The 25,949-nt window shown below is 44.9% G+C and overlaps 1 protein-coding gene across 10 annotated transcripts in view; it reads left to right on the top strand.

The window, feature by feature from the left end:
* The window catches only part of LOC102100089 (excitatory amino acid transporter 4-like), a 37,018-nt gene extending 11,565 nt beyond the window's left edge, over positions 1-25,453 (top strand). For 2 of the 10 annotated variants that reach the window (XM_088067690.1, XM_088067691.1), the window contains 10 exons: positions 1,984-2,094; positions 11,300-11,557; positions 12,406-12,543; positions 13,340-13,544; positions 14,403-14,445; positions 15,030-15,370; positions 17,524-17,757; positions 18,729-18,923; positions 19,350-19,484; positions 20,852-21,087. In XM_088067690.1, the coding sequence (XP_087923816.1) occupies positions 11,344-11,557; positions 12,406-12,543; positions 13,340-13,544; positions 14,403-14,445; positions 15,030-15,370; positions 17,524-17,757; positions 18,729-18,923; positions 19,350-19,484; positions 20,852-21,050 (1,704 nt within the window). In that variant the 5' untranslated portion in view covers positions 1,984-2,094; positions 11,300-11,343 and the 3' untranslated portion in view covers positions 21,051-21,087. Of the gene's footprint in view, positions 1-1,983; positions 2,095-8,497; positions 8,558-10,357; positions 10,443-11,299; positions 11,558-12,405; positions 12,544-13,339; positions 13,545-14,402; positions 14,446-15,029; positions 15,371-17,523; positions 17,758-18,728; positions 18,924-19,349; positions 19,485-20,851; positions 21,088-23,104; positions 23,132-23,810 lie in introns of those variants that run through there. The other 8 variants (XM_088067697.1, XM_088067696.1, XM_088067692.1 and 5 more) reach the window with 8 other exon arrangements.
* The last annotated feature ends 496 nt before the right edge of the window (positions 25,454-25,949 follow it).

The raw sequence follows: 25,949 nt of genomic DNA, 5'->3' as shown, positions 1-25,949 counted from the left end.
AGTGCACTTGTCCAGGGTAGGAGTGCTCTGCTACAGATCATCAGCCCCTAGCAGTGCCAACAGTGCTGTCAGGGGCAAGAGCAGCTTCTGCAAGAGCAGCTTCTGGCCAAACTACACGAGAAGCAGAGGCATGAGGAATAGGAGATGTCCTTTCTCTGGGACTGCCCCAGCAATGGCCAATGTGAACCAGCAGAAGAAGAAAAGAAGTTCAACCATGTACCAGGTGGGGCCAGCACAATCTGTCTCCCTTTACCTCTGTGGCTGAACTGGCTCTCAGCCACATTTCTGCAGGAAGGTTTTGGTGCATGGCACAGGCAGAGCACACCTATTCCCCAAAACCAGAAACATTAATTTTGGAATAAAAATATTTTCTTGGGTAGGCCCTTCCAACATGGGGTTTTCTGGAAAGATGACTGAAGCTTTGCAGGGCACAGTACTTGAAGTTACAGTCCCCAGTTGACACTTGCATGACCTAAGATGTTGTTGAACCTTCAGTAAGAAGATTGGTGTCATTAGTGCCATGTGAGACATGGAATCATGGATGCCTTGTGAGGTCTAGCAATTTATTTGGTTCAGAAAGTGTGTCCTTGTCTCCTAATGCAGTGATGGCTTGTGTCTGGAGCAAGTTTAATCAATGGGGAATGACAGAAACAGTCATAACTCCAAATGGCTCATCGAGCAAAGCCCCATCTAATCACCATCCTGATTTATGGTCTCACTCAATGATTTTAAAGTTCTTTTCAAACCTAAACAATTCTATGATAAATGTCTGAAAAAGCCAGTTGATGCTGGGAGTTGGTCTCTGTAACCTGGCCTGAGGAGATCCAGTTGTCCTCTTCTTACAGGGCTGATGAGGACACAGGATTTGGGGTGATTTAATTTCCAGGGTCATCTGTAAAATGACCATGGCGCTTTGGCTTTGACCTACTCCTCTCTAGATGAGTTCAAACTCTGTGGCAAGCTCCATCTGCAGATGCAACATATCAGCCTTGCTATGCCAAAGCCAGAGCACACAGCAAAACCCCTACACTGGGGCCACCTGAATTAAGGAGAAGGCTACTTTCATTGGACAGCTATGTCCATTGTGAGTGATGTATCTGGTAGGGCTAGAAACAGAGGTGCTGTTGTAACTTTGGTGCTGTGGCTTGATTTTTGAATATAATTTTTTACTCTGCCACATTCAGAGGCCAGCAATGGGCTGTGTGGTGCTCACACCTGTAACCTGACTTGTGGTTTTGACATAGTGCATTGATCAAAATTTTGAAATGTGGGACTTTTATTTAAAAAACTGCATCAGGAATCAATAAAGAAATCAGTGAGCAGTGGAAGTTTTGCCTACTTCCTTGGAAGCAGAGTCTGTCTCCCTGACAGACTGTACAGCTACTGTATTTCCTTTGCATGTCAGTGCACTGATTCCTCCATATGATGTGCCTAACACATCAAAGAGAAACTGCATAAGTTTGGCTGAAGCACAGACACATGTCTATTCCCTAAGGCTGATCTGGACAAACCACAGGGCTGTGTCTGGACCTCAGAGGTCCTGTGCACACAGACTGGACCAGGGAAGGACCTGCCTGTCCAGTACTCACTCAGCTGTTGCTGCTGGATTGACTTGTGCATGCAACCTCCCCTGTGGAAGGAACCCTTTTAAGGGGCAGAAGTGGAATGGGAATGAGATTTGATTCTCATTTAACAGCTGCCCTGCTCTCTGTTCCTGCTAACTCTCCTTGAAGCTTGTGTGAGGAGGCAGAAGAAAGTGCAAACCCACTGGTACTGTGAAATCCAGTAAGGGCTCTATGCAGCCTCCTGGTGACAGGTGCTTTCTGTGCTCTGGTCTGGTGCAATCATCAAAGATTTTTTCTGTCTCCTCCTACATGCCACTCCCCCACCCCTTTCTGCCATGTATCCTGAGCATATACAGTCTTCCTTCCCTCTCTAAGGAGGTATTGCTCAGAGCTCTCTGCTAACACTGTACCTTTCTAGGGAGAAAATCCTGCTTCCTGTCTTTGAAAGAATTAAAGAACGAAACAGAATAATCCTCAAGACAAAAACTACTTGCTTCCCTCTGTGCTTGACAACCTGCACTAGTTCCAGGTGAGTGGTTTTATCAGTGAATCTGAATGCATGAATAAGAGTGGTGCCAGTACCAGGGGCTGAAGCAGGGCAGGAGATTTCCTTGAGCATGTGCATGAGGAACCAGCAGGGATAGCTCTCATTTGCTTTAGGGCAGGGGGCTGCCCAGTGGGGGGTGCTCTAAAAATGGGACTCTATGTCTTGGGCTGTGGTTAAAAGCTGGTGGGAAGCTTGAATGAGACAACCTTATTACAGGACCTTGGCATGAGTAGGTAGCATTGCACAGAGTGGCATTTGTCTTTCCAGTATTGGACTTAGGCCCCAAACCCACTGCTCAGTCTTTGTAGAGCTCAGCTGGGTTCAAATTCCTGCCCATTGCAGATTCCTCTTTCTTTAGCTGGTGCTGTCTCACAGAGATAGGTCAGTGGCCCTGAGCAATCTGTTCTCCTCCTGGGTCCATTGTTGTGGTAGGTGTTGTCAGGGGGGGAGCTGGCTGACAGATATCAAGAAATAGGAATGCCCTACTGAGCAGAAAGCCCTTCTGGGGGCTGCTATAGCAATGCAGAGATGGCTGAGTTTGGCTTGGGAATGGAAATTTTCAACATAGGCTCTTTGGCTGCACTGCTTTCAGCTTGTACTTACCCTCCAAAGGGCAAGCAATGGGCCAGGCTGCAAAGATCTAATAGCATGAGGGATGAGGATGCCTCCAGCCAAGGGGGGGAGGTCTATGAACCCTGTGAAGATAGAAATCTTGATCCTCAAGACTGAAAAAAACAAACCAGGCAATAGCACAATAGCTGGATTTAATGCTCCTGATCACAGGCACTGAGCTACTGATGGGGAGAAGTCAGGTGGGAGTGGAAACATCTACTCCTCCTTTGCCATCCTTGCAAAGACAGTCCCCACAGTGGGAAGACTGTAGCTTCCCAGTAGAATTTGAGAGGTGCTAACATCAGCTTTCAGACCGCTGAGCAGAGTGACATGTCCCTTCCTTGCAAGCACTGAGCCTCCCCTCCCACCATATGAGAAGGGGCTATTTAACTCCTCTCCCTTGGTGACCCAGCACCAGAAGTCCACCTTGGAAAGACTGGCACAGATTTTTCAGTGACTCCTTGCCTTGCTCTTCCATATATGCCTAACTGTGCATAACTCTTTCCAACACCTCTCCTTCTGCAGAGAGTTCTCTTTCTCCCACTTTGGGTTGCTTCCTTTTTGCTACCTGCAGAGACTTCTCTCACTGAAAATTCTGCTGGTTTTGATGTTGAACATAAAGCAGAGTTTCCTTGGAGACAAGAGAAACAGTGGGCTCCAAGTGTTAATTATTTCACAGTCTGACTGGCTTTCAGCAATGAAAACTAAAAGGGGGATTGCATTAGCAGAGGGAAGAGGGAGCCTGGAGCAGCCATCATTGAGAGGGACACCCAACATGCTTTTCTAGTGTCATCCCTTTAGCGGCATGGCTTGACTGAGTGCCACATGCCTTATCTGTGGCAGGGTGTGATGGTACATGCTGTACCAAGCACTGCTGTCTTGGGATTATATTGCCTCTCTTCCACCAGCCCCTGGAGGCTGGTAAACCTGGGAGAGGGTTTGCAATGGGCATTCCTTATTTGGCTGACTTCTGACAGTCCCAGGAGTAAAACTGGCTAATTAGATTAACCCCTTTTTATGTTCTTATACGCAAACATTAACAATAGTAGGACAATGGTGTAAAGCAGCTGCATTTCAGTCATTGTTTCCCATCCATTTGTTCTGACAACTGGGCCTGTCCCAGCCAAGAGCCTGAACCTTCTGAAGAAGTGCTGGACACATAGATTTTTGCCTCTCTTGGGGTAGGTTATTTGGTCATCAGCTGATATCTCTTGGACACATTAGCAATCAAAAAGTTGCTCCACCTCATGAGGGAACAGAGCACAGGGCAAGAAGGCAGACACAGTCTTCGTCTGAAATTTTTGTTACTTTCTACAATCCCACACACCATGGCAAGAGTGCCCTGTAATGCTATGTCCTGCCAGTGGTCAGAACTTTCCCTTTTCCCAGAGAAGTATCTCACAGTGGATCCATTTGATTGATGGCTCCCCCTCTGCTGAGACACTCCTGGGTCCTCAAAATCTGTCCAACAGCCACAAATGGTGGCTATTTTAATGAAGCAGCATTTTCTTGTTTGTCTTTCAATGCAGTGCAGAAGTGCTGTGCAGGGGTCAGAGGGTGAGAGAAGAGTGGAGAACCAATCATGTCCCTGTGCTAATTAGAAATGTAAATAACCTCCAGGACACTGCCATGGACAGGATGTGTTAGTGCTGTCTGAAGTCCCATAAAGCTTTGTCTCACAGCAGCACATCAGCAGAAGGAAGGTCACATCATTGTTGAGGGTGGCAGGGACCCCTAAATATCATCTAGTGCAATCCCCCTGCCCAAAGCAGAGTCAGCCACAGTTCATTGCTCAGGACTCTGTACAGACAGCTTTTGAATATTTCCAAGAATGGAGAACATCCTGCTAGCCCCTCTGGGCAATCTGCCCCAGTGTTCAGTCTGTCTTGCAGCGACAAAGACTCTCTTTATGCTTAAGAAGAATTTCCTGGTACTTCAATTCATGACTGCCACCTCTCATGGTCACTGTGCAACACTGAGAAGGGTCTGGCACTGAATTCTTCACACCCTCCCTGCAGTTGTAGATTGTTAAGACCTACCCCAAGCACTCTCTCCTCCAGGCTGAGCAGTTCCAGATCTCCCAGTCTTTCCTCATGGGAGACGCCCCAGTCCCACCATCTCTGCAGTACTTCAGTGGACTCTCTTCCCTGTGACCATACTGGGAAACCCAGACCTGGACACAGGACTCACCAGGGCTGAGTTGCAGGGGAGGGATCACCTCTCTCAACCTTTTGGCATAAGCACAGCAGAGTTTCTGGACTCTAGTGCTAGTCCCACCTGGGATGTCTTGGGAGTTCTGTGGTCCCAGGGGTGATGTACCAGATGCAGGCCCTAAGAAACTGTTATTAGGGGTTTGATGTTGAGTTTGATCTGGACCATGTGAAGTAGTCAGATACATTTCTTCATCCACCACAGCCTTCTTCTGACCATTGCCTGGACAAAGGCAGGCCAGAGATCTCTGCAGCCCACCCCCATGCTCAGAACATTTGCTGCTCTGTGACCTCAGAGTTGTTGCAAGTCACTGGAATGAGGGCAGAGCTGCACACAGGCATGAAGTAGATTTATTTCCCTACATGTAGTTTCTCTTCTTGTTGCAAAGGGATATTAAGGCATAAGAAGCTCACGTGGAACAGAGAATAGTCCCCTTTAGTCCCAAACAGTCAAACAGCTTCTCTGCAGGCAGCAGAACTGTCTTATTCTCCCTGGCAGAAACTCAGTGTATCACTGCTACATAGAACTGACCTCTCACCAGCACCACTGCCCTGACCTCTTGGAAGATGTTTTCCATGTGGAGCTGTGCTCCCTCTGCAGATCTATATGCTGCTGTGTAGATCTACATATGCAGATACAACCTATCTCCTTCAGCTCCCCTAGATCCTGCCTCAGATGCAGCCCTACTGCCACAGCACTGGGCTCTGCATCATGCCAACACTGTCCAGTGACCCGCACCACACCCACAGGCTCTGCAGGGCTCCTCAGCACCATGGAACACATAGACTTAAGACCTGCCTGCCCAGTGGACAGACTGGATTCATGACCAGCGCATTTCTGAGGAAAGTGTGCGCTTCACCTCTGCTGACAGCTTGAAATATGCACAGCTCAGGGGGAGCTTGCTTGTGGGCTCCCATGGATGCAAACTGTCTTAATAAAGACAGTACAAAACTTAGCAGCACATGAAGAAAAATTTTTAAATACTTACAGCCTGCCTCTTGATGTTTGAATAACTGAATGCAGGAAAATTTCAGTGATGATGTCAGACTTGGCTGTGTTTTTTCTGAAGCTGAGCCTGCACAACAAAGAAAGTAAGTCATTGAAGACTTTCATAGATGCTTTCCTAGAATCTGACTTAAATGCAAAATTTCTTCAGCAAGCAACTTGAAATTTGCCCAAATAATTTCATTTTCGTTTCTGTTGTTGTGATGTAGCAATATTTAAGATGTGTATATGGGTTTCTAAATACTAAAAAAATCTCAACAGTTTCAAGCATTTAATGTTGCCATGTGAAAGCTGTATCATTCCCACAAGTGCGATTCATGTCTTGGCATTTTCACTTTATCACTATACAGTCCAAGATTGATCTTGTTACATGCTCTCACCCTAAATTTCAAACACAGCACTGTATCAACTACTAGGAGGAACTCATCCTCTCAGGGATAGAATATTTTCTTCTTTGTCCCCTAATGTCTCCCAAATAATTCCTAGTACTTTCTTCTGTCAGTCTGTACTTTTTTGTGGTATTTCCTGTTTCTTTGTGAGTCACTGGAATTAAGAGTTTTTCTTTCTGTGTTTACTGCTTTTCATTTTTGCATAGAGCAGATCATTCTTCCTGTCACTTGTGAGTAGATGAACAGCTCAGCCCTCCACACACTTTCTTTTTGGACCTCACAACTGAAATCTCTGTTGGCAGCCTGTCACCACAAGTGATGATGAAACAGGGATCTCCCCTTTCATTCCCTTTCATATCCATTGCTTTAAAAACCTTTCATACATGATCCTTGACAAAAGTTTTTTTAAACCCTGAATGATCTGACACTGATATTCTTACTGATGTGGGTTTTCCTTCAACTAGATACATTTGAAGATTGCTTTTTATTTCTGCTCTCCCTGGTTCTCCATTTAAACAAGCTGGTCTTTTCTCTGGGAGAGGGGCGTGGCCAAAATGTGGGAGGCTGTGTGTCTTTACGGAGCCTGTAGTGAAAGATTACATTCAAGATACTATTTCAAGAAGTTTCTCTGCTTTGTACAATATTTTACTCTCAGTGTAAAAGTGTGGAACTTCATGGGACCAAAATGACACAATTTGTGAAAAGGGGATGCAAACCTCTCCTGATGCTCCCACATTTGGCCCTCCAGCACTCTGAGTGTGCCATGGCTATCTCCTATCTCCTTTCAACTAGAATTTTAATACTCTCTGCCTCTAAAACATGCTCACGGGAAGATGCTGCACACTGGATGCTTTTCTGATTTTGGCTTTTCTGATGTTGGTTGCTTTAACAGAGACAAAAGATAAAGACGACAGTTGTTCTTCAATGTCCAGTACAGGCTGGAAGAGATGCACTGCAGTTGATTCAGATTCCCTGTTTTCTAGCTCTTTCTAAGTCCTTAAGCTCTATTGCACTCCTCCCCCCATGTAGGAAATCTCCTTGGGTGTTGCATCACATGTTGCAACAGCATCATGTCCAGGGAGGGTTCAGCCACTGGTGACTGATGTGGGAAACCAACAAGATGGGTCTCCATTTGGTTAGACTCGGGAATCCATTTATTGGGGTGTCACCAACACAGGAATTAACCCAGCATAAACCAGAGATGGAGAGCCCCGAACAGAGGCAGGGTGGTGGGTTTTATGGGGTAGAGCAAAGGTGGACTTTAGGGTCTGGGTCTAACAGGGACAAAGCAAGGGAGAAGCCCACGGGGCACAAACCAGTAAGGGTACAATAGGAGGGTTAATGCAGCAGAATACAATGAATAGCAACACAAGAAGGGCAGAACACCTCGGGCTGACACCCCATGAGGGATTTGGGGGTGGAGCAACTCTTCCCGGGTTTATAGGGCACATCCCCCAAGGCAGAGGGGTGGAATCCACTCTTCCCGGGACTTAAAGCCACGCCTCTCACTTTAACCGTGCCCGTCTAAAATCAAATCCCCTCCTCTTTGGTTTGTGTGTAGAAAGTCTGTGGTGGGTGATTTTAGAGCCATCAATGTGACTTTTGACATCACTAAACTGCTTGGAGCTTTCCACATCAAAATAAGCCAGCACTTCACATTACCAATGTGTGCTGGGTCATTTGATGAAGAGTGGTTTGGGAGTAAGAAAAAGAGTATCTGGGGTGTGAAAGTTTATATGGTGGTTTTTCTTTTAGAAGTGATTGCCTTGGACAGCAATCTGTTCTACTGTAGGCAGCCACATGGCTTCCCTGATGATTGGGAAGTGAGCCAATATTGTTCTAATCCATAAAATGGTGTGAGGGAAGACACAAAGAACTACACAAAGACCTGTGAGTCTAACCTCAATTTCTAGAAAAATTATAGAGAAGGTCCTACTGAATACTCCTGAAATGCATTTGAAGAATAATGCAATCTTCAACATGGGTTCACAGAGGAAAAGTCCTCTTTAACCACTTTGATTTCTTTCTAGGATGAGGTCACACCCCAAGTTGATGAAGGGAAGGTGCTACATGCAGTTTTCCTGACTTTTAGTGAGGCTTTTGAACTGCCTCTCAAAGCATCTTTCTTGACAGTTGTCCAGCTGTGGGAGGGGCGAGTTGTGGTGTGTGAAGAGCCAGATGGATCACAGGACTTGAATGGTTGTAGTGAATGGGGCTGTGTCTGGCTGGTAAGTGGTCACAGGTAGTGTCCTTGGGGCTTAACACTGGGGCCAGTACTGTTCAGTATTTTGATCCATGATCCAGATGCAGGAATTGAATATCCCATTAGCAAGCTTGCTAGCAATATCAAACTGGGAGGTGTCGTTGATTTCCCTGAGGAACAAGAGGCCTCAAAGGAGAATTTTGGTGAATTGGAACATTGGGCTATCTCAGTCATGAAATGGAAGTGGTCCAAGTGCTATTTTCTGCAGCTGGGAGGGAGTAACACTGAGTACAAGTCTAAGCTGGGAGAGGAGTGGCTGAAGAGCAGAGAGGGACCTGGGGGTGCAGATTGGCCACAGGCCCAAGAGAAGTGAGCAGTGTGCCCAGGCAGCTGAGAGGGCAAATTGCATGCTGAAGACATGACACATAGCATGACCATCAGGTCCAGAGAGGGGATTATCCCATAGTAGTGAGCATTGCTGCAGCCTCACATGGAGCACTGTATGCAGGGCTGGGCCCCAACATTGAAAAAGGATGTGAAGGTCCTCAAACATGTCCAGAGGAGAGGAATGGAGGGTGAACTTTCTTCTGAAGAGCTGGAAGGCATGTTCTACAAGGAGCAGCTGAGTGCTCTGGGTTTGTCTCCTTCAGAGAAATGAAGGTTGGGAAGCACTGATTTCTGCAACTTACTCAAGAGGGAATGTGGAGAGGGAGGTGCTGGACTATTCTCTCTGAGATCCACAGGAAGCACAACTAGGAATGGCCCAAAGTCATTCCAGGGGACAATCAGACTGGACGTTAGGAAGCATTTGAATGCCCAAGCAACAAGGCAAGGAGTAATGGCCTGAAACTAAACCACAAAATGTTCCACCTCAGCATGAGGTAGCACTTCTTCACATTGAGGGTGGCAGACGACTGGAACAGTTGCCCAGACAGGTCATGTAGTCTCCCTCTGGAGACATTCAAACCCACCAGGGTGTGTTCCTGTGTCACCTGTTCCAGGTAATTTGTTCAGCTCTGTATCTGGAAGGCTATACAGGATACAAGTTTATTGTGGAACACAAGGGGATTGAATTAATAGTTTCTAAACCTACTGCCAGGTTCAGGAGGCACAATCTCAATAAACTTGAATCTTGCAGTTCCTTTTTCTCATGTGTAGTTGTGAAAAGCAGGACTGGCAGTGAAGAGAAGGAAAACAGGCAAAGTTTTCACTTTGTCTTTCACTTCACTACTTCTGGTGTGTATTGTCTCTGTCAACAGATAAAAGTGGGGTGGTAAAGTAAGGAATGGACTGCTTGATCAAGCTAGAATAACTGGCTCAAAATCCATGGAATGCGGTTTGCTGATCTGAAAGCTGGAATGACCACAGCAGCACTGCAAGGTTCCTGCAGCAAATACCCATCATCTTTGCCAGTGGCCTTTGCACAGCTTAGCCTTGGGGGGGCTTAGAGTGACTTGGCTGGGCCACCTCAGGTGTGTCTGCTGTTCTGAACCTCATGAAGGCATTAGCATCTATGCAAACAAACCTTCTCTCAGAATGGAGGTTTTTCTCCAGCTACTGTGCACATAACCTTGCATTCTTGTAACACGAAACAGTTCCTCTTTAAGGCAATGTCTTCAGTTCATGATAGGCATTTATCTGGGTCCAAATGGAAGATACTAGGTGTGTAATTTATAGAGAATATAGTTTCATTTGTGAGGGTTTCTTTGATTTAAATTTAGGATTACAAATGGACTAGCTCTTATTTGACTTGGAACACCAAAGAAGGTCTTCCAGCACTTGCTGATGTGCTAAGGTGACTTTGTTCTTCTTTGGCTTAATTTAGGTTTGCAAACTCCTGGGAACAAGAATAATTTTCAGACCTTCCCTCTGTCAAGGCACAGTGACAGAAGGAAAATGACACCTGCATAGTAAGGCAATAATCTTCCTCATTATGTGAACTGGTGGGTGGCTGGTGCCTTCTAACTCTAGAAGGGACTGATTTGCCTGTGTAGCCTCCTTGTTCTTTTGTTCTGAGGAATATGGAAATAACAGTAAAAACGAAACAGATAAAGTACAGTAGACTGTCCAGGCCTTGCAGCTAATTGGTAATGGAGCAGAATTGGTTCTTTATTTATCTCTTTGGAGTAGGTTTGATTTCAGTCTTAGTATTTATGAAGACAGAACATCAGGTTAATCCCATTAGTAGAGTTTGACAAGAGATACTACTTGATACTACTGTTGTGTTTCAAAGGAAAGTCAGTAAATAAAGAATTATCCTCAGGATCCATGGAAGGCAGAAACAGAAACAGCCAGCACCACTCACTGTGATGGAGAAAGTTGTTGTGGTATGGGCCTGTCCACCTTGGAGGTGCATCAGAAAAGTTGTTTGCTGCTTGGTTTTGTTTGGAAGAGTCTGTGTATGGGAAAGGGGTTTGTTGCCAGGTGATAAAAATAAATTCCATTCCAAAGTGATCAAACTCCTAAGAACAAGCCTGGGTGGCTATAGAGCCCTCTCTGGCTGCCCACGCCAACATAAGCCACTCCTCAGTGCAGGCTGGGTGCTTTAGAGGCCAGAGCTTCTCTAGAGGCACCAAAGCAGTAGTGACAAGAGCCTGGCAGACCTTTAGATACCCTTCCCCAAGGTCTGCTCCTTGAAAGTGGTCAGAGGAACTCATTAATCACCTTTGAATAAACCTTTGTAAGCAGGCCCCAGGGAAATGACCTAAAGATGAAGGCAAGATGTGCCACATCTTATGCTTTCCTGCCTGTACTTCTCCCTGCCCAGCATAGGCAGAGCTGTGCCTGGAGGACTAAGCAGCTGTCCTGACCATGAGCGAGCAGAGCCACGTCAACAGCCTGTTCCTCAACGAGGATGCAGCCAAGCGGCTCCATGCCGACAGCCGGGTGCAGCGGTTCCAGCAGGCTGTGCAGAAGCGGGCGGCACGGGCCAAGAAGCGGATGCACAGCATCACTGCTGAAAGTGCTAAAAGCTTCTTCAGGAGAAATGCCTTTGTCCTCTTCACCATTGCTGCGGTCCTACTAGGTATGGAGATGGTGGCAACACCAGGCACCATTTATAAATATGGAGAAATGTTTATTTTAAAAAGGTTTTATTTTATCATGGCAGTTAGACTGAGGAGGTGAAGCTGATGAGCTGACAGCTCAAGGTGGTGTCCACATCATGTGGGCAAGATCAAGAGACCCAACAGACAGTGTATATGTGGGAGGGAGTCCTTGTTGATCCTTTCTAGCTGCAGTATAGAAACAGTCTACAATAGAAAGAGTTTGATGGTCGTACTCGACCAATCCTTATACAAATCATCTAAGTTTCTTCAGAGGCACCTTGTGAGTGCAGCTGAAGGCACAAGGGCTTTTCAGATTTGTCCCACAGCTTTAGCCTGACAGGACCAGAACTGCTGCAAATGGCTGTGATGCAATGCACACCAAATCTGCTTAGCAGATAGCAGGTTGTCCCTAGCTTTTGATCCAGGCTATATGTCTCTAACTGGCTGAACTCAGCTTTAAGAGATGGGTAGACAAAGAATCTGAACTGTGTAGTCACACTTATTTTAGTCTGGGAGATCATATCTCTCATCACAGCATTTTGTATTCATGAGCCTCCTGGGAACAGACTCTAGAAGAGCAGAACAGACAAGGAACAAAGAGACCTGTGGTTTTACACAAGGCTCTTCTGCACATAAATATGTCAGAGGGAGAGAGAGCATATCATAAAAACTGGATCACAGCCTTTTAGAAAATGAGTATTTGTTCCTATGGGAAGAGGAGGAACTGAGAATAGGTGAGAAAGAGAAATGCCACATTGTAGGAGTGAGGGACAAACCACTGGATCACACTGTCCCACTTCCATTCTCATCCCTTGCTGATCCACAGGGATTATCCTGGCCTTCTCCCTCCGGCCCTACCAGCTGACCTATCGCCAGATCAAGTATTTCTCCTTCCCTGGCGAGCTGCTGATGCGTATGCTTCAGATGCTGGTTCTTCCTCTCATTGTCTCTAGCTTGATTACAGGTAAGAAGTGCTTTTTGCTGCTTTCAGCCAAGACAATGGCCAGCAAAGCTGTTTGGGTGACCAACTGGAGGTGCTTGGATTAATTTGGCTAGTAGTAACAAGCATGAATCTACAGACACAGTGAACATGTTCCACACTGAAACCCCTGCTGGCTCAGTAGTGGTGCAGAGAAGCAGAAGACTTGTGCTTTCTTAGAAGACTGAGGAGAACACAATGCAGTGGTTCCAATGCCCAGCACTTGAGCACTAACCAGGATTTAATCCTACATAACTTCAAATGTCTCCAAGTTTGTTGCCCAAGTCAACTTCAGGTTTCCTCCAGCCTAGAGGAGGCTAATTTGTGTCAGTCCAAAAGGGTTGAAGTTGATCACCAGCTGGAGGACTTGTCTCACCCAGATCCTTAAAGAAGACATGACAGACAGCCAAGCTTTCAGACAGCAGAAGGGACTGCAAGGTGTTCCACTTGCTGAAACATTCCACCATTAGGGACTGAAAGGCCCAATGTACTAGGAGGGGATTATTTCCCTTCTGAGGGCTTTAAAAGAAAATTGCTACATTCCCAAATGCAGACTACGATCTACCAGTACTATGCTTCTTCATGACCACAAGCCATATTTTTCCACAACATCATCACCCTGAACTCCAAATTCTGTTCCTTGTAGGCTGTGCTTCCTAGAGACCCTAGCTCCCTGTCCAGCTCATGCAGGTGCCTTGCACCTTTTGAATCTTCCTCAATCTTTCCCTTTCTCTCTAAGATGATAGGCTTCCTCACCTTGTCTCTCTGTGTGACACCCCAGGAATGGCTTCACTGGATAGCAGAGTCTCAGGGAAGATGGGGATGCGGGCTATCATCTACTACATGGTGACCACAATCATAGCTGTCTTCATCGGCATCTTCATGGTGATCATCATACATCCAGGAAAAGGATCTAAGGACAAACTTCACCGAGAAGGCAGAATTGAGCAGGTGCAGACCACAGATGCCTTCATGGACTTAGTGAGGTAGGTAAACAAAATGGTCTCATGTTGAGACTATATCAGTGAGATTACATTCCTCCATGGAGTGTCCTTTTGAAATATCACAGCTTTAGGCATACAGTCTTCAGGAAAAAGGTTAATGGCTGAGTCTTGGCAAGCCTACTACTTCTAGCTTAGTCTAGCTAACTGGCTTTGCCACTCCAAGACTGAGTGCTTGGCTTGGAATTCACTCCTTCTCCAGAGGTATTAATGTAAGAGGTCATGGTGTGCTCAACAAAACAAGTAATGAAAACCATCAGTGGCTACCTCCCTTTCAGAAATTCACACAGCAAAGGCTACTCCAAATATTCATCTTCAATGACCAAAAGGAATCAAGGAAATGGTTCCCAAGACATTGCCTTTTCTTCCCTTGCTGTGACCTTACTCAGTGAATTGCAAGGCTGTACCATCTCAAGTGGCATAATGCCATATTTTTGAGGTACAGAATAATAGAAAGCTCACATGACAGCTGTAGAGATGAGGCTGAGAGCAAGGTATTAAAGCAAGTAGTATGTAGTATGTAGTATGGTATTGTTTCAAGGTTCAGTTGTGTTTGATGATGGTTTTACAACATACCTTTATCCCAGGGCATCTCTTTCCACATACTTGAATAACCTTCTGGAGTCTGAAAACATGCAGTGGATGTCTGACAAGTTGCAAGAGGTGCTGGGTCCAGATCAGCATATTCTCTTCTTCTGTCAGTCAGACTGAAAGGGCTTAAGTGGACATTGTGAAAGTTGTGACCTCAGACACTGCTCCAGGACAAAGAAGTTGGCCAGGAAGTCCATGTTTTCCTCCTAGTTCAACAGAACAATAATGCTTTCCTTGTTTTATCTACTGCAGGAATATGTTCCCGCCCAACCTGGTAGAAGCTTGCTTCAAACAGGTATGAAATCTCATCTTTGTGCCTTGTGCCCTGGACCATGGTCCTATCTACTTCTCTGAGGGATGGAATAGCACTTTATTCCCCAGGTCTGACTGCTGCAGGAGGCATTGCAGATTTTAGTCTGTATTATAGCATCCCCCATGCAAACTTTTCAAACTGTCTGTACATGGGGGCTTCAGCCTCCATCCCATCCCAGAGAGGCAGGAAGGGTTTGCATGATCTCAGGTAGCAGGCTTGAACTGGCAGTGATATGGAATAGATTCTTCAAGAATCTGTCTCTTTTGCAGTGCTAATGCCCTTCATAGCAGCACAGGGGGTTATCAGAGAACCCAGAATATCTCAGTCCTCATGATATGAGATCCTCTAATGGTCTCTTTTGATGCTCTGCTCTATGAACTCTCTGAACTTTCTGGTGAAAGCACTACACTGGGGACCTTGAGAACAGGCAAAGCAAGTTTCCTACACCGGTCAGCAGCAACTTGCAGTACTCTCCTTACTTTAAGAAGGGATGTAAGAGCCTAGCATGTGTTCTGATCATCTGAACTAGGGCCTGTGAGTGCATTTGATAATCTGTGTCTTTTCAGTACAAGACTCAGTACAGCACCAGGGTCTTCACCAGAACCATCCTCCACAGCAGCAATGTCACAGCAGGTGTGACAACCACTCAGATCCCTGTACCTGAGAATTTCACCAGTATCATGGAGAATGTCACTCATGCCCTGGGAACCATCTCCGAGGTGCTGACCTTTGAAGAAATCATTCCCATCCCAGGCTCAGCCAATGGGGTGAATGCGCTGGGACTGGTAGTGTTCTCCATGTGCTTCGGTTTGATGATCGGCAGCATGAAGCAGAAGGGACGGGCCCTGCGGGAGTTCTTTAACTGCCTCAACGAAGCCATCATGAGGCTGGTGGCCATTATCATCTGGTGAGGAGCACGGCCGGTTGGAGCAGGAGGTCTGCAGGTGCAGTTTCCATTGACATGATGAGAAGTGGGGTAGCTTTAAGGATTTCATGCACAAGACAGGAAAAGCAGATGGGCACAGCTCTATTTTGGCTCCATTAAGCTGGAGGGAAAAGTCTGGATGGGATATTTGTTCACATTTCATTTCCTGTTCTTTTTGTTTTTACCTTAGAAATATCAGGTACACCAGGACTTGCTTTTCTTGAGGCTTCTGGAAACATCCTTGGAAGACCAGAGAGCTGGAGTGGAAGATCTCTTAGCCTTACCAACAGGAGTAGGGTGTGAGGCTTTCTCACCAAAGGCTTTCCTTCCAGCTGTGTTCCAGGAGTCTGACTTAGCTATGAATCACAGTAACCCTTTGCCCCTTTCCTGCTTTCAGTGTGGCAGCTGTTTGCAGTTATGCAGTAGCTCTGAGAGCTGAGCTGGGTTGAGGATCAACCTCTCAGTTTGAGGTTTCCCAGATCATGACTTCTCTGGAGCTCAGCTACTCATTGCTTTCTGTGCAAGGCTACCTATGACACATGGTCCAGACAAACAAGGCTGAGACAAGTCTACTCTAGAAGGCAACTTTTTACAAAATACTGTGATTTAAGCTTTTTACCCTGTTAAGGCTCAAAGTTTTGTCAGGTACTGCAAAAGAGGATAGATGCAGGTCTGGCAGAATACATTCAAATGTCTGACAGGGAAGAAATCTGTCAGCCTGACACCCTCTCCCATTTTAGATCCCTCCAGCTTCTTTTCCTTGGTCTTTTAAGTCACCGTCTTGTATCTCAGAGCAAAATCCTGAGCACAGCAGGACAGGCCTTACAGAAAAAGGCACAAAGGGGAAGAATATCCCTGAGCCAATAGCAGATGTTGGGACGCCCCACTCCCCCAGGATGTTTTACTCCATGTCTGAACCAGAACTTGGGGCTTTGCTTTCCTAAGAACAGGTAAGACTTGCCTGAGGGCACAGAAGCAGGAGCATGAGCACAGTGCAACAAGTAGACCTGCATACTACTACAGAGACCTTCAACACCCCTCCTTAAACCTCCCTTTAGATGAAGGAAGGCAGGGTGTTTATGTATAGAACATTGGTTACACTTGGACACTGCCTGTGCATGCCTTCCTGTAGCCACAGACTGCAGATCATCTCCCAGGAGTGTGTTTTTCCTGGGGAGATCTGGTCACTGGCTGCAGCCAAGGATGTGTTCTAACAGGAAGGTCAGAGGAAATGAAATATTTATTAAATCCTTTCCTGAAACTTTTCCAAACCTCCCAGGCTAAGCTGGAGTTTGGCATGTAGATCTCTGAGCCTTGTGCATGAGTTGCATGTGAGCTCTTGAGCTGCAGAGGCCCAGCCCTTAGAGGTGTGGCCACAGAGCTGGAATTTTCTTTGGTCCAATTATTATATTAGTACCCATGATTCTCTCCATATCTGACTTACATCTTCTTTTCTGTGGAGGCTCACTGCTGCTTGTCAGCTGCATTGTTATGGAGGGGAGGGAAAAGGCACGAGAAATGGAAAAGATAGGTACCTCAAAATGGGGTTTTATATGAGCCATGGCTGCTTTTACAGGTGTTGATGTGCCCAGTGCTTGTTTCGCCATATCTGGAATCCCTAGATATTCATAGTCCCTAAACGTGAGCATCTGAAGACAGCAAGGGTGATATCCCAGAGCCTATAGGACACTCTTGCTTTTACTCCCTGATTCCCTGTTTCTCCTGTACTTTCCTGTGCCTCTCAGGAGAAAAAAAAATACTGTCAGCCCAAGCTCTGTTGGGAAAGGAAGGAACTCTGAAAGTTTCTCTACATAACCTTCCTTATCAATTCTACAAAGAGTGTTGTAGAAATGTAGAAAACCCAAAACGAGGAGGAAACCACCACTGCCCATGCTGTGTGCAAAACAGAGTGCTCAGGTCCCCAGGCATGCACCAAGAGCTGATTTTTGACCATGGGATGAACAAATCCCAGCTCTCTCCAGGTTTCTAGAAAAGAAACCAGTAGTATAATCCAGTGATTAGACGCAGTGAGCACTTATGGTATGCTGACTTATTTAACACAGACAGCATGTCTTAAAGCTGGTGTGAAAGTGTGGGAGCCAGTCCTGACCATCAGCCTTGTGTTTCTGTCACAGGTATGCTCCAGTTGGGATAATGTTTTTAATTGCGGGCAAAATCCTGGAGATGGATGACCTGGCAGTGATGGGAGGCCAGCTGGGGATGTACACGCTCACTGTTATCGTTGGACTCCTCATTCATGCCCTTTGCATCTTGCCCCTGCTGTACTTCATTGTCACTCACCGAAACCCCTGGGTGTTCATTGCAGGGCTCCTGCAGGCTCTCATCACAGCCCTGGGCACCTCCTCCAGGTATGATGGCTATGTATGAGTGGGGTTTGGGCTGACAGAGATACTACATCTTAGCACTCCATTGCTCTCAATGCAGCACTGTGGTCTCACAATTTCTAGCACTAGCGGCTTTTTGCAGTGAACCAGACAAACTCATTTGGGAGTGGAAAGGTTCCCTCTGTCCTGCTCAGGAGCCCTACTCACATGACTAGCTCTGACCATCACTGAATGGCCCATATACCTCCTGACAGAACATGAGGTTGACTTTGCTTACCACTGAAATGCTGAGCTCAGGACAAATATCCTGCTGAATCACAGCATTATTCCACATGCACATACCTCTCACACATGTACTTGCATACATTTTCACATCCGTCTCTCCCAGGAGAGTGAAATTTGACTGCCATGTCACACAGCCAAAACAAGAGATGGTAGGTAACTGTTGTCTCACTAAGTGCTATGTTTCTTGTTATATTTATGTCCTGGCAAGCACATAGCAGGGTCTTCCACATACATTCTCATACCATAACACGTAACATTTTTCCTGCTCATGTTCTCTTTCAGAAACAGTTCTTTGCTTTCCCTGCAAGATATATTCTCAAACATATGTGATTCTTGTCTTATGGACTGAGAGGGATGAGGAAGGGCTCAAGTTTTTTTAACAGCAGAAAAAGGAATTCTGGTCTTGAGGCTCTGCCCTATTACCCTGAATCCTCCTTCTTTTGGTGCTATACCAGCATCATCAGCCTCAGGGTTATACAGCTACTGTCCCAACCCCCTGAGAAAAGACATGTCAGAATGTGCAACTGCAGTGTGCATCATATCTGAGGAAGCTTTGCTTAGACTGTTCTTTCTCCTAGCAGCTTCTGGCCTCTGGCTCACGTGACAGGGTGAAAAAGCAGGTGGGTAAGGTCAAAAACCAGGCAGAGGCTTAGTCCTTCTTCCAAAGTCAGCATACAGGCAATTCATGTGGTTTTGTAAATTCCTTTCAGCTCAGCAACTCTGCCCATAACCTTCAGGTGCCTGGAAGAAAACAATGGTGTGGACAGGCGCATCACGAGGTTTGTGCTGCCTGTGGGAGCCACAATTAACATGGACGGCACTGCTCTGTATGAGGCCCTTGCAGCCATCTTCATTGCACAAGTCAACAACTATGAACTTGACTTTGGGCAAATCATCACAATAAGGTGACTTTTGAAAGAGTTTTGAAACTACAGAAAGGGTTTCAGTTTTGTTGTTTTATCTGAGGTGTGATCACGTTCCTCTTTTGCTCAGAAGAGACAATATGGAAAAAAGTATGGGAAAGAAGGCTTGTACTACAGCTCCAGGGGTCAAAGCACATGTGGACACCATGTATTTGAGGCTCCACTTGAGCCCTTCTTGCATGTCCAGGTCTTAGGAAAAGCTGTGGTGTGCAGTCTGTTATGAGGGGGTGTCTGGCAGGGGCAGCCTGGCATTGTCTTGATGTCTCATGTGTCACCATCCCTCTTGGTGATCAGGGCAGAAAGGCTGCCAAAACAATGATGAGTTTGAGCTGCTTCCTGACATTTCTGCAAATGCGACCAACTCTTTTCTTCCCTTTGCTGATAGCTCTGCTTTCCCATTCCCTCCAGCATCACTGCCACAGCAGCCAGCATTGGAGCCGCAGGTATTCCCCAGGCAGGACTGGTGACAATGGTTATAGTGCTGACATCAGTGGGGCTGCCTACTGAAGACATTACACTGATCATCGCTGTGGACTGGTTTCTGTAAGTTCCCTGCTCAGCAGGCATGCACTGCTGTGCATTCCTGCCAGTGCTTACAGACGTTATCTATATTTCTGATGTCTTTGCTAAAAGCAGGCTCACTAAGCTGTACAGTTAAGCTTAAAGCATGCCTGTATTCCTGAGACCTTTTCACAGCAGCCCTCTCTGCCCATGCTGGAGTCTTCGCCATGTGCTTCAGTGACTCAAGGCATCGGATGTCACTTGCTGATCAGCCTGGTGACCAAACAGAATGTCCTCCATTTGCTTTATTTAAAATGCGCACAGAAATTATCTGCAGAGTCATAGGAAAAGGTTGTGCCAATAATAAGCAAATCCACACTAAGAATGATAGTTCTGGGTTACCAAACACTGAAAGAGGGATGAGATTGGGCTGTACATAGTTGAAGAGTGTTTACATGGGTGCAGTTAGCCACACTGCTACATTTCAGCTTTCTTTCCTTTTTAAATAAAATAGGAGTGCTCGTAGGAACCAGATTGAAGAATGCATTTGTGCACAGTCCCACCTCTCTGTCTTCTCAAACACCAAAATCCTGATAGATGGATACACTGTCAGTATTTCCTCTGTTCTTCTGTATCTTGTATTGTTGGTTTGTAGCCATAACAGCCAAAATCTGCTCCCAGCCATGGCTGACCAGTTGGAAATAGATTTGCAGAACACCTTCACTTCTCCTGTGGATTGTGCATAAGAACAGACTTTGTTGGGAAAAGCTCCTAATAAGTCAGGTTACTTCTTGTGCTTACTCAGAGTAGATTATTTCAATCAGGTGCCACTATTATCACTGAAGGATCTGATGGGGCGCTGGACTGGTGGCAGCTTCCGCGGCTCTGACATACTGTTGTGGTTGTAAAGAATATCTCATTGCAAAGCATCTTTTAGATGTGCTATTTTGCACAAAGAATCTTGTGCCTTGTCTTAGTGCATGCTGTCCATGCTGAGGAAATCTGTGTCCACAGCAGTGCTGTCATAGGTTTGCACCAGAATTTCAGCACTTTCTGTAAAACAAAATGCAACTTAACAGATGTGGTGAGGTCTTCTGCAGCAAGGCCTTTGGAAAGGACAGTGTCCATATAGAAACAAAGCAGCCTTCCTCTTCATTGGTGTCAAGTCCAAAACTTTTCAGTAAGAAACTGGAAGTGCAATAAAACAGGAATGAATGTGAAGCTTGAGCTCAAGGATGTCAATCAAGGAAGGCTCTCTGGGAGTTATTTTCCTGTCAGCATTGAAGTATCCATTATTAGAATGACTTAGAAAGTAGAAAAAGTTTCACTGAAGATGCTTCTTAAAATTATCTTCATCCCCTTAGCTGCTACTCTGAAACTGTATTTCGTTTTTCTCTTTGATTTTTCAGGGACCGCCTCAGAACAACTACCAATGTCCTGGGGGATTCTCTCGGGGCTGGCATTGTGGAGCATCTCTCCCGGCATGAGCTGGATGCGCAAGACTGCGAACTTGGTAAATCTGGGACAGAGGAGAAAGAACAGCTCTCCCACCTGGTTTGCCCACAGAATGACACCCACAGGCACTCCAGGAGGGAGACAGCGCTGTGAAATCAGGCAGCAGAGCGCAAATTAATGCTGTAAAAAGCGAAAACTTGAGACAGAAGTCCAGAGTGGAGGACAAAGACTTTTCTATCACCTCTGCCACATGCAGTCTTCCCTAATCCTGTTGCTCCCCTATTTCTCTCTGACTGGCATTAAAGAGGAGAAAATTAAACTGCAAAGAAAGCCTGATTTAGTCATTCTTATGAGGCCAAATAGTTAGACTTGAGTAAGGAAGACCCAGTGAAGGAGCTGGACTAGGAGCTCCTTTATTTCTGAACTAGTTAGCCACATGACTCAGGAGCACCACCATCAGTCAGCTGGCACCAAAATGTTGCTGTAACTCTGTCCTGCAAGATACAGCTGCAAAGTCTTCACTTGGTTAGTACCTTCACCCAAACAAGCTTTTAGCATTGACCTCCTTGCTCACACTCCTGGTGTTTGCACAGATATGCACTTGATGCTTCCTGAGAGCTCCACTGGCAACCTACTTGGTTGCAGATACTAGTCACCCACCTCCTGAAGGAATGTGGGATCATACAGCAGGGACAGATGGCTGGTAGCACCAATAGGGGTCAACAGGCTTCTCATCAGTGGAAGATCCTAAAGGATTGTAAAAGAAGCAAACAGTTAAAAAATTATTATATCCATTATTCAGTCTTGAAAAAGTTCTCCCCTCTAACAAGGTTTGCCAAAAACCAGTTAACTGCATTTCTCTTTAGCAAGCTCTTCTCATCCTGCTGAAACCAGAAGGGGAAACACAAAGTTTAAGAACAATTTGCCCATCTGAGCAGCTGAGTAGGACATCCATGCCAGGAATGACTCCCTTCTGTGCCAGATTTTCTCAGAAAACAGTTTCACTCCTCATCACAGGATTCCTAAGGAAATGATTCCTGTGGTCATCTCTGCCTGTTTTCAGAAGTGACTTCCTCTCAGTCACATTGCTCTAGAATGTGCTTTCAAACACCTCTGTCTTTCCACAGCTCCTTATCTGTTATAGGCAGAGCCAAATCAGTTCTTAGTGGTTGCACAAGTTTGACAGATACCAGACTTAATATTTCAGGATATATTTTTCGATTCCTACCAAATGGAATTCAGCTTCTGTTTAACACACTTGGACATAAGCCCACATTACATCCATAACATCTCAGAGTCTAAAGATAGAAGTAGCGACCTGCTTCATCCATGCTCTCTTCCCTTTCCTTAGCATGGCCAGGAATACAGCTGGTATCTCTCACACCAGTGAACAGGACCACTGGGACTTGTTCCATAACATCCAAATCCATGAACATCCAGAAAATGAATGTCTATAACTCAGCCAGGAAGATGTTAAGGATCCACAGTGTTGGGGCTACTGCAGTATAGCAATGGCTAAGAGCAGGAATAGCAGTGAGCAGCTTCCTGACCCACCAAGGAACTATCTAAACTGGGAAGTTTTCACTTGAGGTCTGCTCTTTATTCCAAAACCACTATGTCACTTACACCCCTCTACCCTGGCTTTACACACTGATATTTTTCATCCCTAGCCATAGACATACACTTAGAGGTGCACATCGTGGAAGGAAGACCTCAGAGGCATTGCTGGAGTCAACTTTGCCAATCACAACTGCACACCTGCCCATGCTGCCCTCCCTAACAAAGCTTCCTCAAACACATTTCTTGAGATGTTCAAAGCTAGATCCTGAGGCTCTTTTTAGTTGTTCAGAAACTGCAGGGTTACATATAGGTGCTGCCACATTGTCATGCTGTAGGCAGAGTATTTTTATGGGCTGGACAATTATTTGGAACCTGAGATAAATGCACAGATGCATCTCCTTCATGTAAGACTGGTAGTAGAACATGGTAACTAGAAGTGTGCAGTAGTTCTGTTTAGCAGTGGCTAGCTCCAGACTGTAAGGCAACAAGTTGTTTGCTGACTGTCGAAGGCAGGTTGCTTATTTTGACAAGAGATCTACTCAAGCAGGAGGCAAGTGAATTGGATAACAAATTATTATCCTTCCCTTTGTAGCACTTTTTTAATCTTGTTTGAACACTTTTATAATGTCTGCTCTTCTCCTTTCTAGACTAAACAGATCCTGTATATATCACAGGTAATAATCATTCATGTTCCTCTCCTCTGGACTTTGTCCTTGGTGTTCCACATCTTTCTTGAAGTGGAATGACTAAAAATTACACAACAATCCAACTAAAGATTTATTATTACTGAGCACTGAGGAAAGAATATTTTCTGTACGTTAAGATTTAGACCTCGGACTCATGTTACCATGGTTGTTAGCAGGCTATGCATCGACTGATCAGGATAACTGTCCCTGATGCATACATACAGCAAACTCAAGTCTGTTCATCTTATCCTAACTCTTAGCAAGGTTAGACTCTTCCTTTGATGAGATGGCTCTATCTGAGGACTGGATCTTAATCAAAGAGTTTTCAGATACACTGCATCAGCTTGTATCTATAGTGAGCTAAGACAGCACAAGCTTATCAGTAACACTGCTCAGCTGACGAGTCTAAACCTTCATAAAGAACAGACCTGCTTATAAAACCCAGTTAAGTGCTTTATTTTTTAACAACAGCATGATAGCATCAGCACTAGTCCAGTGGTAATACATGATAATTCCCATATCATTTTAAGCAGGACTGCTGCCTATCAAGCAATTTCCCAGTCTCTGTTTGTGCAGTTGATTATTATTATTATTATTGAAATATAGTAATTTCAATTTGTCCTTATTGAACTGCTTCTTGGTTTGTTTTTTTTTTTTTTCTTTTCAGACTATTTGTCCAACTTTTCAAGAAAACATTGAATTCTAATCCTGAAGAGACTTCCTGTATAAAAAGGGCAAACTGAAGGATGAATCAGAAGATTGTTGGATTGGATTCTAGCTCAAACGGGAATTAATTCTGGGAAGTCCTATGGCTTGGGTTACACAGACAGTCATACTAGAAAATCATAAGGGTCCCTTCTGGCTTTATAATATATGCACATACTTTCTGGCTTAGATATCACAGAGGGTCTTTCCAGCCCAATCATTTCTAAAAGCTATCTGAAAGGATCCTAATGATACTTAAAACTCAGCAGGAGCCTAACCTGTTTTCAGTTCCTGTTAGCAGACATGTACACATATCACAAAAGGGACTCTCCATACCACATTGCATCCACATGTTCACAGATGTTCCCAAAAAGTGGTAAGCACCAAGCCTTTGTGGTTTCCTGCTTTCCACACAAGATTAACAGAGCACAAACAAGTAGAGGCATCATTTTCCAACAATGCAAACCAGTCTTCCTTTGGGAATTTCAGAATTCAGTTTGTAGATTTCAGCTCTGATGTTTACCTATGTTATTAACCAGATTATGATTGGGATTATCTGTTTAGAGTACCTCAACATCAAAGTATTGTCAGAAATTTGCATATACTTACATATATATCTGTACATATATATGAAAGGGGTACATATGTGCAAGCATACCTATACACTGAGTCAATTTTTTTGTTACTAATCCAAGAAGGAAAGCCAATATTACAGTCTCACTATGTGTAAAGCTGCATATTTCATTTTGGTGCCCACCTTGATTTACTAATTTAACCCTGTACTTAAAAAACTGAGGCTGTTCTACTTCGTTCCAGAAATGAGTTTCAAAGCCAGATTTCCCAGAAAGGAGCTCAATGCATGCCAATTTTGACTTGTACCTGCTGGTGATGAAATGAGAACTTCTCAATGTATAGAAAAAATTCTCCACTGTGTCCTTGTCTGTACACATCTCAAAGATCCGCATCCACGCTGCACCTGTATAGGCAAAGGCCAAGCTTTCAGAGCTCAGTCAAGAATACTAAAGTATTTGTACTCCTTCCAAATCCAGTGCTGACCTTGTACTAACTCAGCCTTTAAAACTGGATAATTGAAAGGTATTTTATAATTTTATCCACCATCTTTTAAAATTTCCAGATATTTGTGAGCTTATGCAGTCTTTACTGCGCTCCTGCTGCTTCAACTTGCAGAAACTTTCTAAGTTTCTCATATTTGCAAACAGATCTCTTTCTAATGATTATAAATGGCATGAAGCAGAGAGCTATCTCAATGTGTAAATACACAAGTAGCTCTTGAATAAGGACATAACTCTTCAATACTAATTTGAAGAGAGAAAATCCAGGAAGAATACGGATTTTCAGTTAGGCTGCATGTCATTTTATGTATGTGATACATGCACCTTTTTCCAGGAGTCAGAGCTGCCTATGAAATTGTATGTCCTTCTGCTCTGCTCAAAGAACTGGAGATCAGTACTGTACAGTGTGTTCATGGTATTTGTGCAATTTGACTCTGTTAATTCCTGAGGGCTTTTTCTTCATGCTGTTACTTCCAGTGTTAATACAGATAGTTTCCATATTTGAAAAATAAAGGGAATTTTTTCCACAATACTTTTCCATGATTTTTTTTCTATTATTTTTCCTCAGGACTGTGACCTTCCAAAGCCAGAGACATTACTTATCACATGAAGTATTATACTTTCTTATCTCCATGTGCCTATCTCATGGGTCAAATACTAATCTCAGATTTTGACAAGGCCTTTCCCTAAAGCTTCTTATTTGATGCTATCTTTGGCATATGTCCATAAACTGACAAAGCTACATGAGGTTTGCTTCATCTGCACCATACTGTACACAGGCACATACTTCCATCTAGAAAATCCACCCCCAAAAGAGATTATGTGGAAGAGGTCCCAGAGGCTTGAACAGTAATGGGTTTTCATTACTTACTAAAATGTTGCATTAATGGCATGGCATCTGCACAAAGTGAAAGGTGTTTGTTGCCCCCCTGATATCCCTTTTTCTTGTCTTCTGTTCCCTAATGGACAGGAAACAAGCTGAGTAACAGGGCTGCTGGGTGACATAAATAAAGGGCTAGGAAACCTCC

The sequence above is a fragment of the Pseudopodoces humilis genome, chromosome 28 (genome assembly GCF_049639895.1).
Source record: "Pseudopodoces humilis isolate 2021_Gansu_Grassland_sample_001 chromosome 28, ASM4963989v1, whole genome shotgun sequence".
Classification (NCBI taxonomy): Eukaryota; Metazoa; Chordata; class Aves; order Passeriformes; family Paridae; genus Pseudopodoces; species Pseudopodoces humilis.
This window is presented reverse-complemented; position numbering and strand designations above follow the sequence as displayed.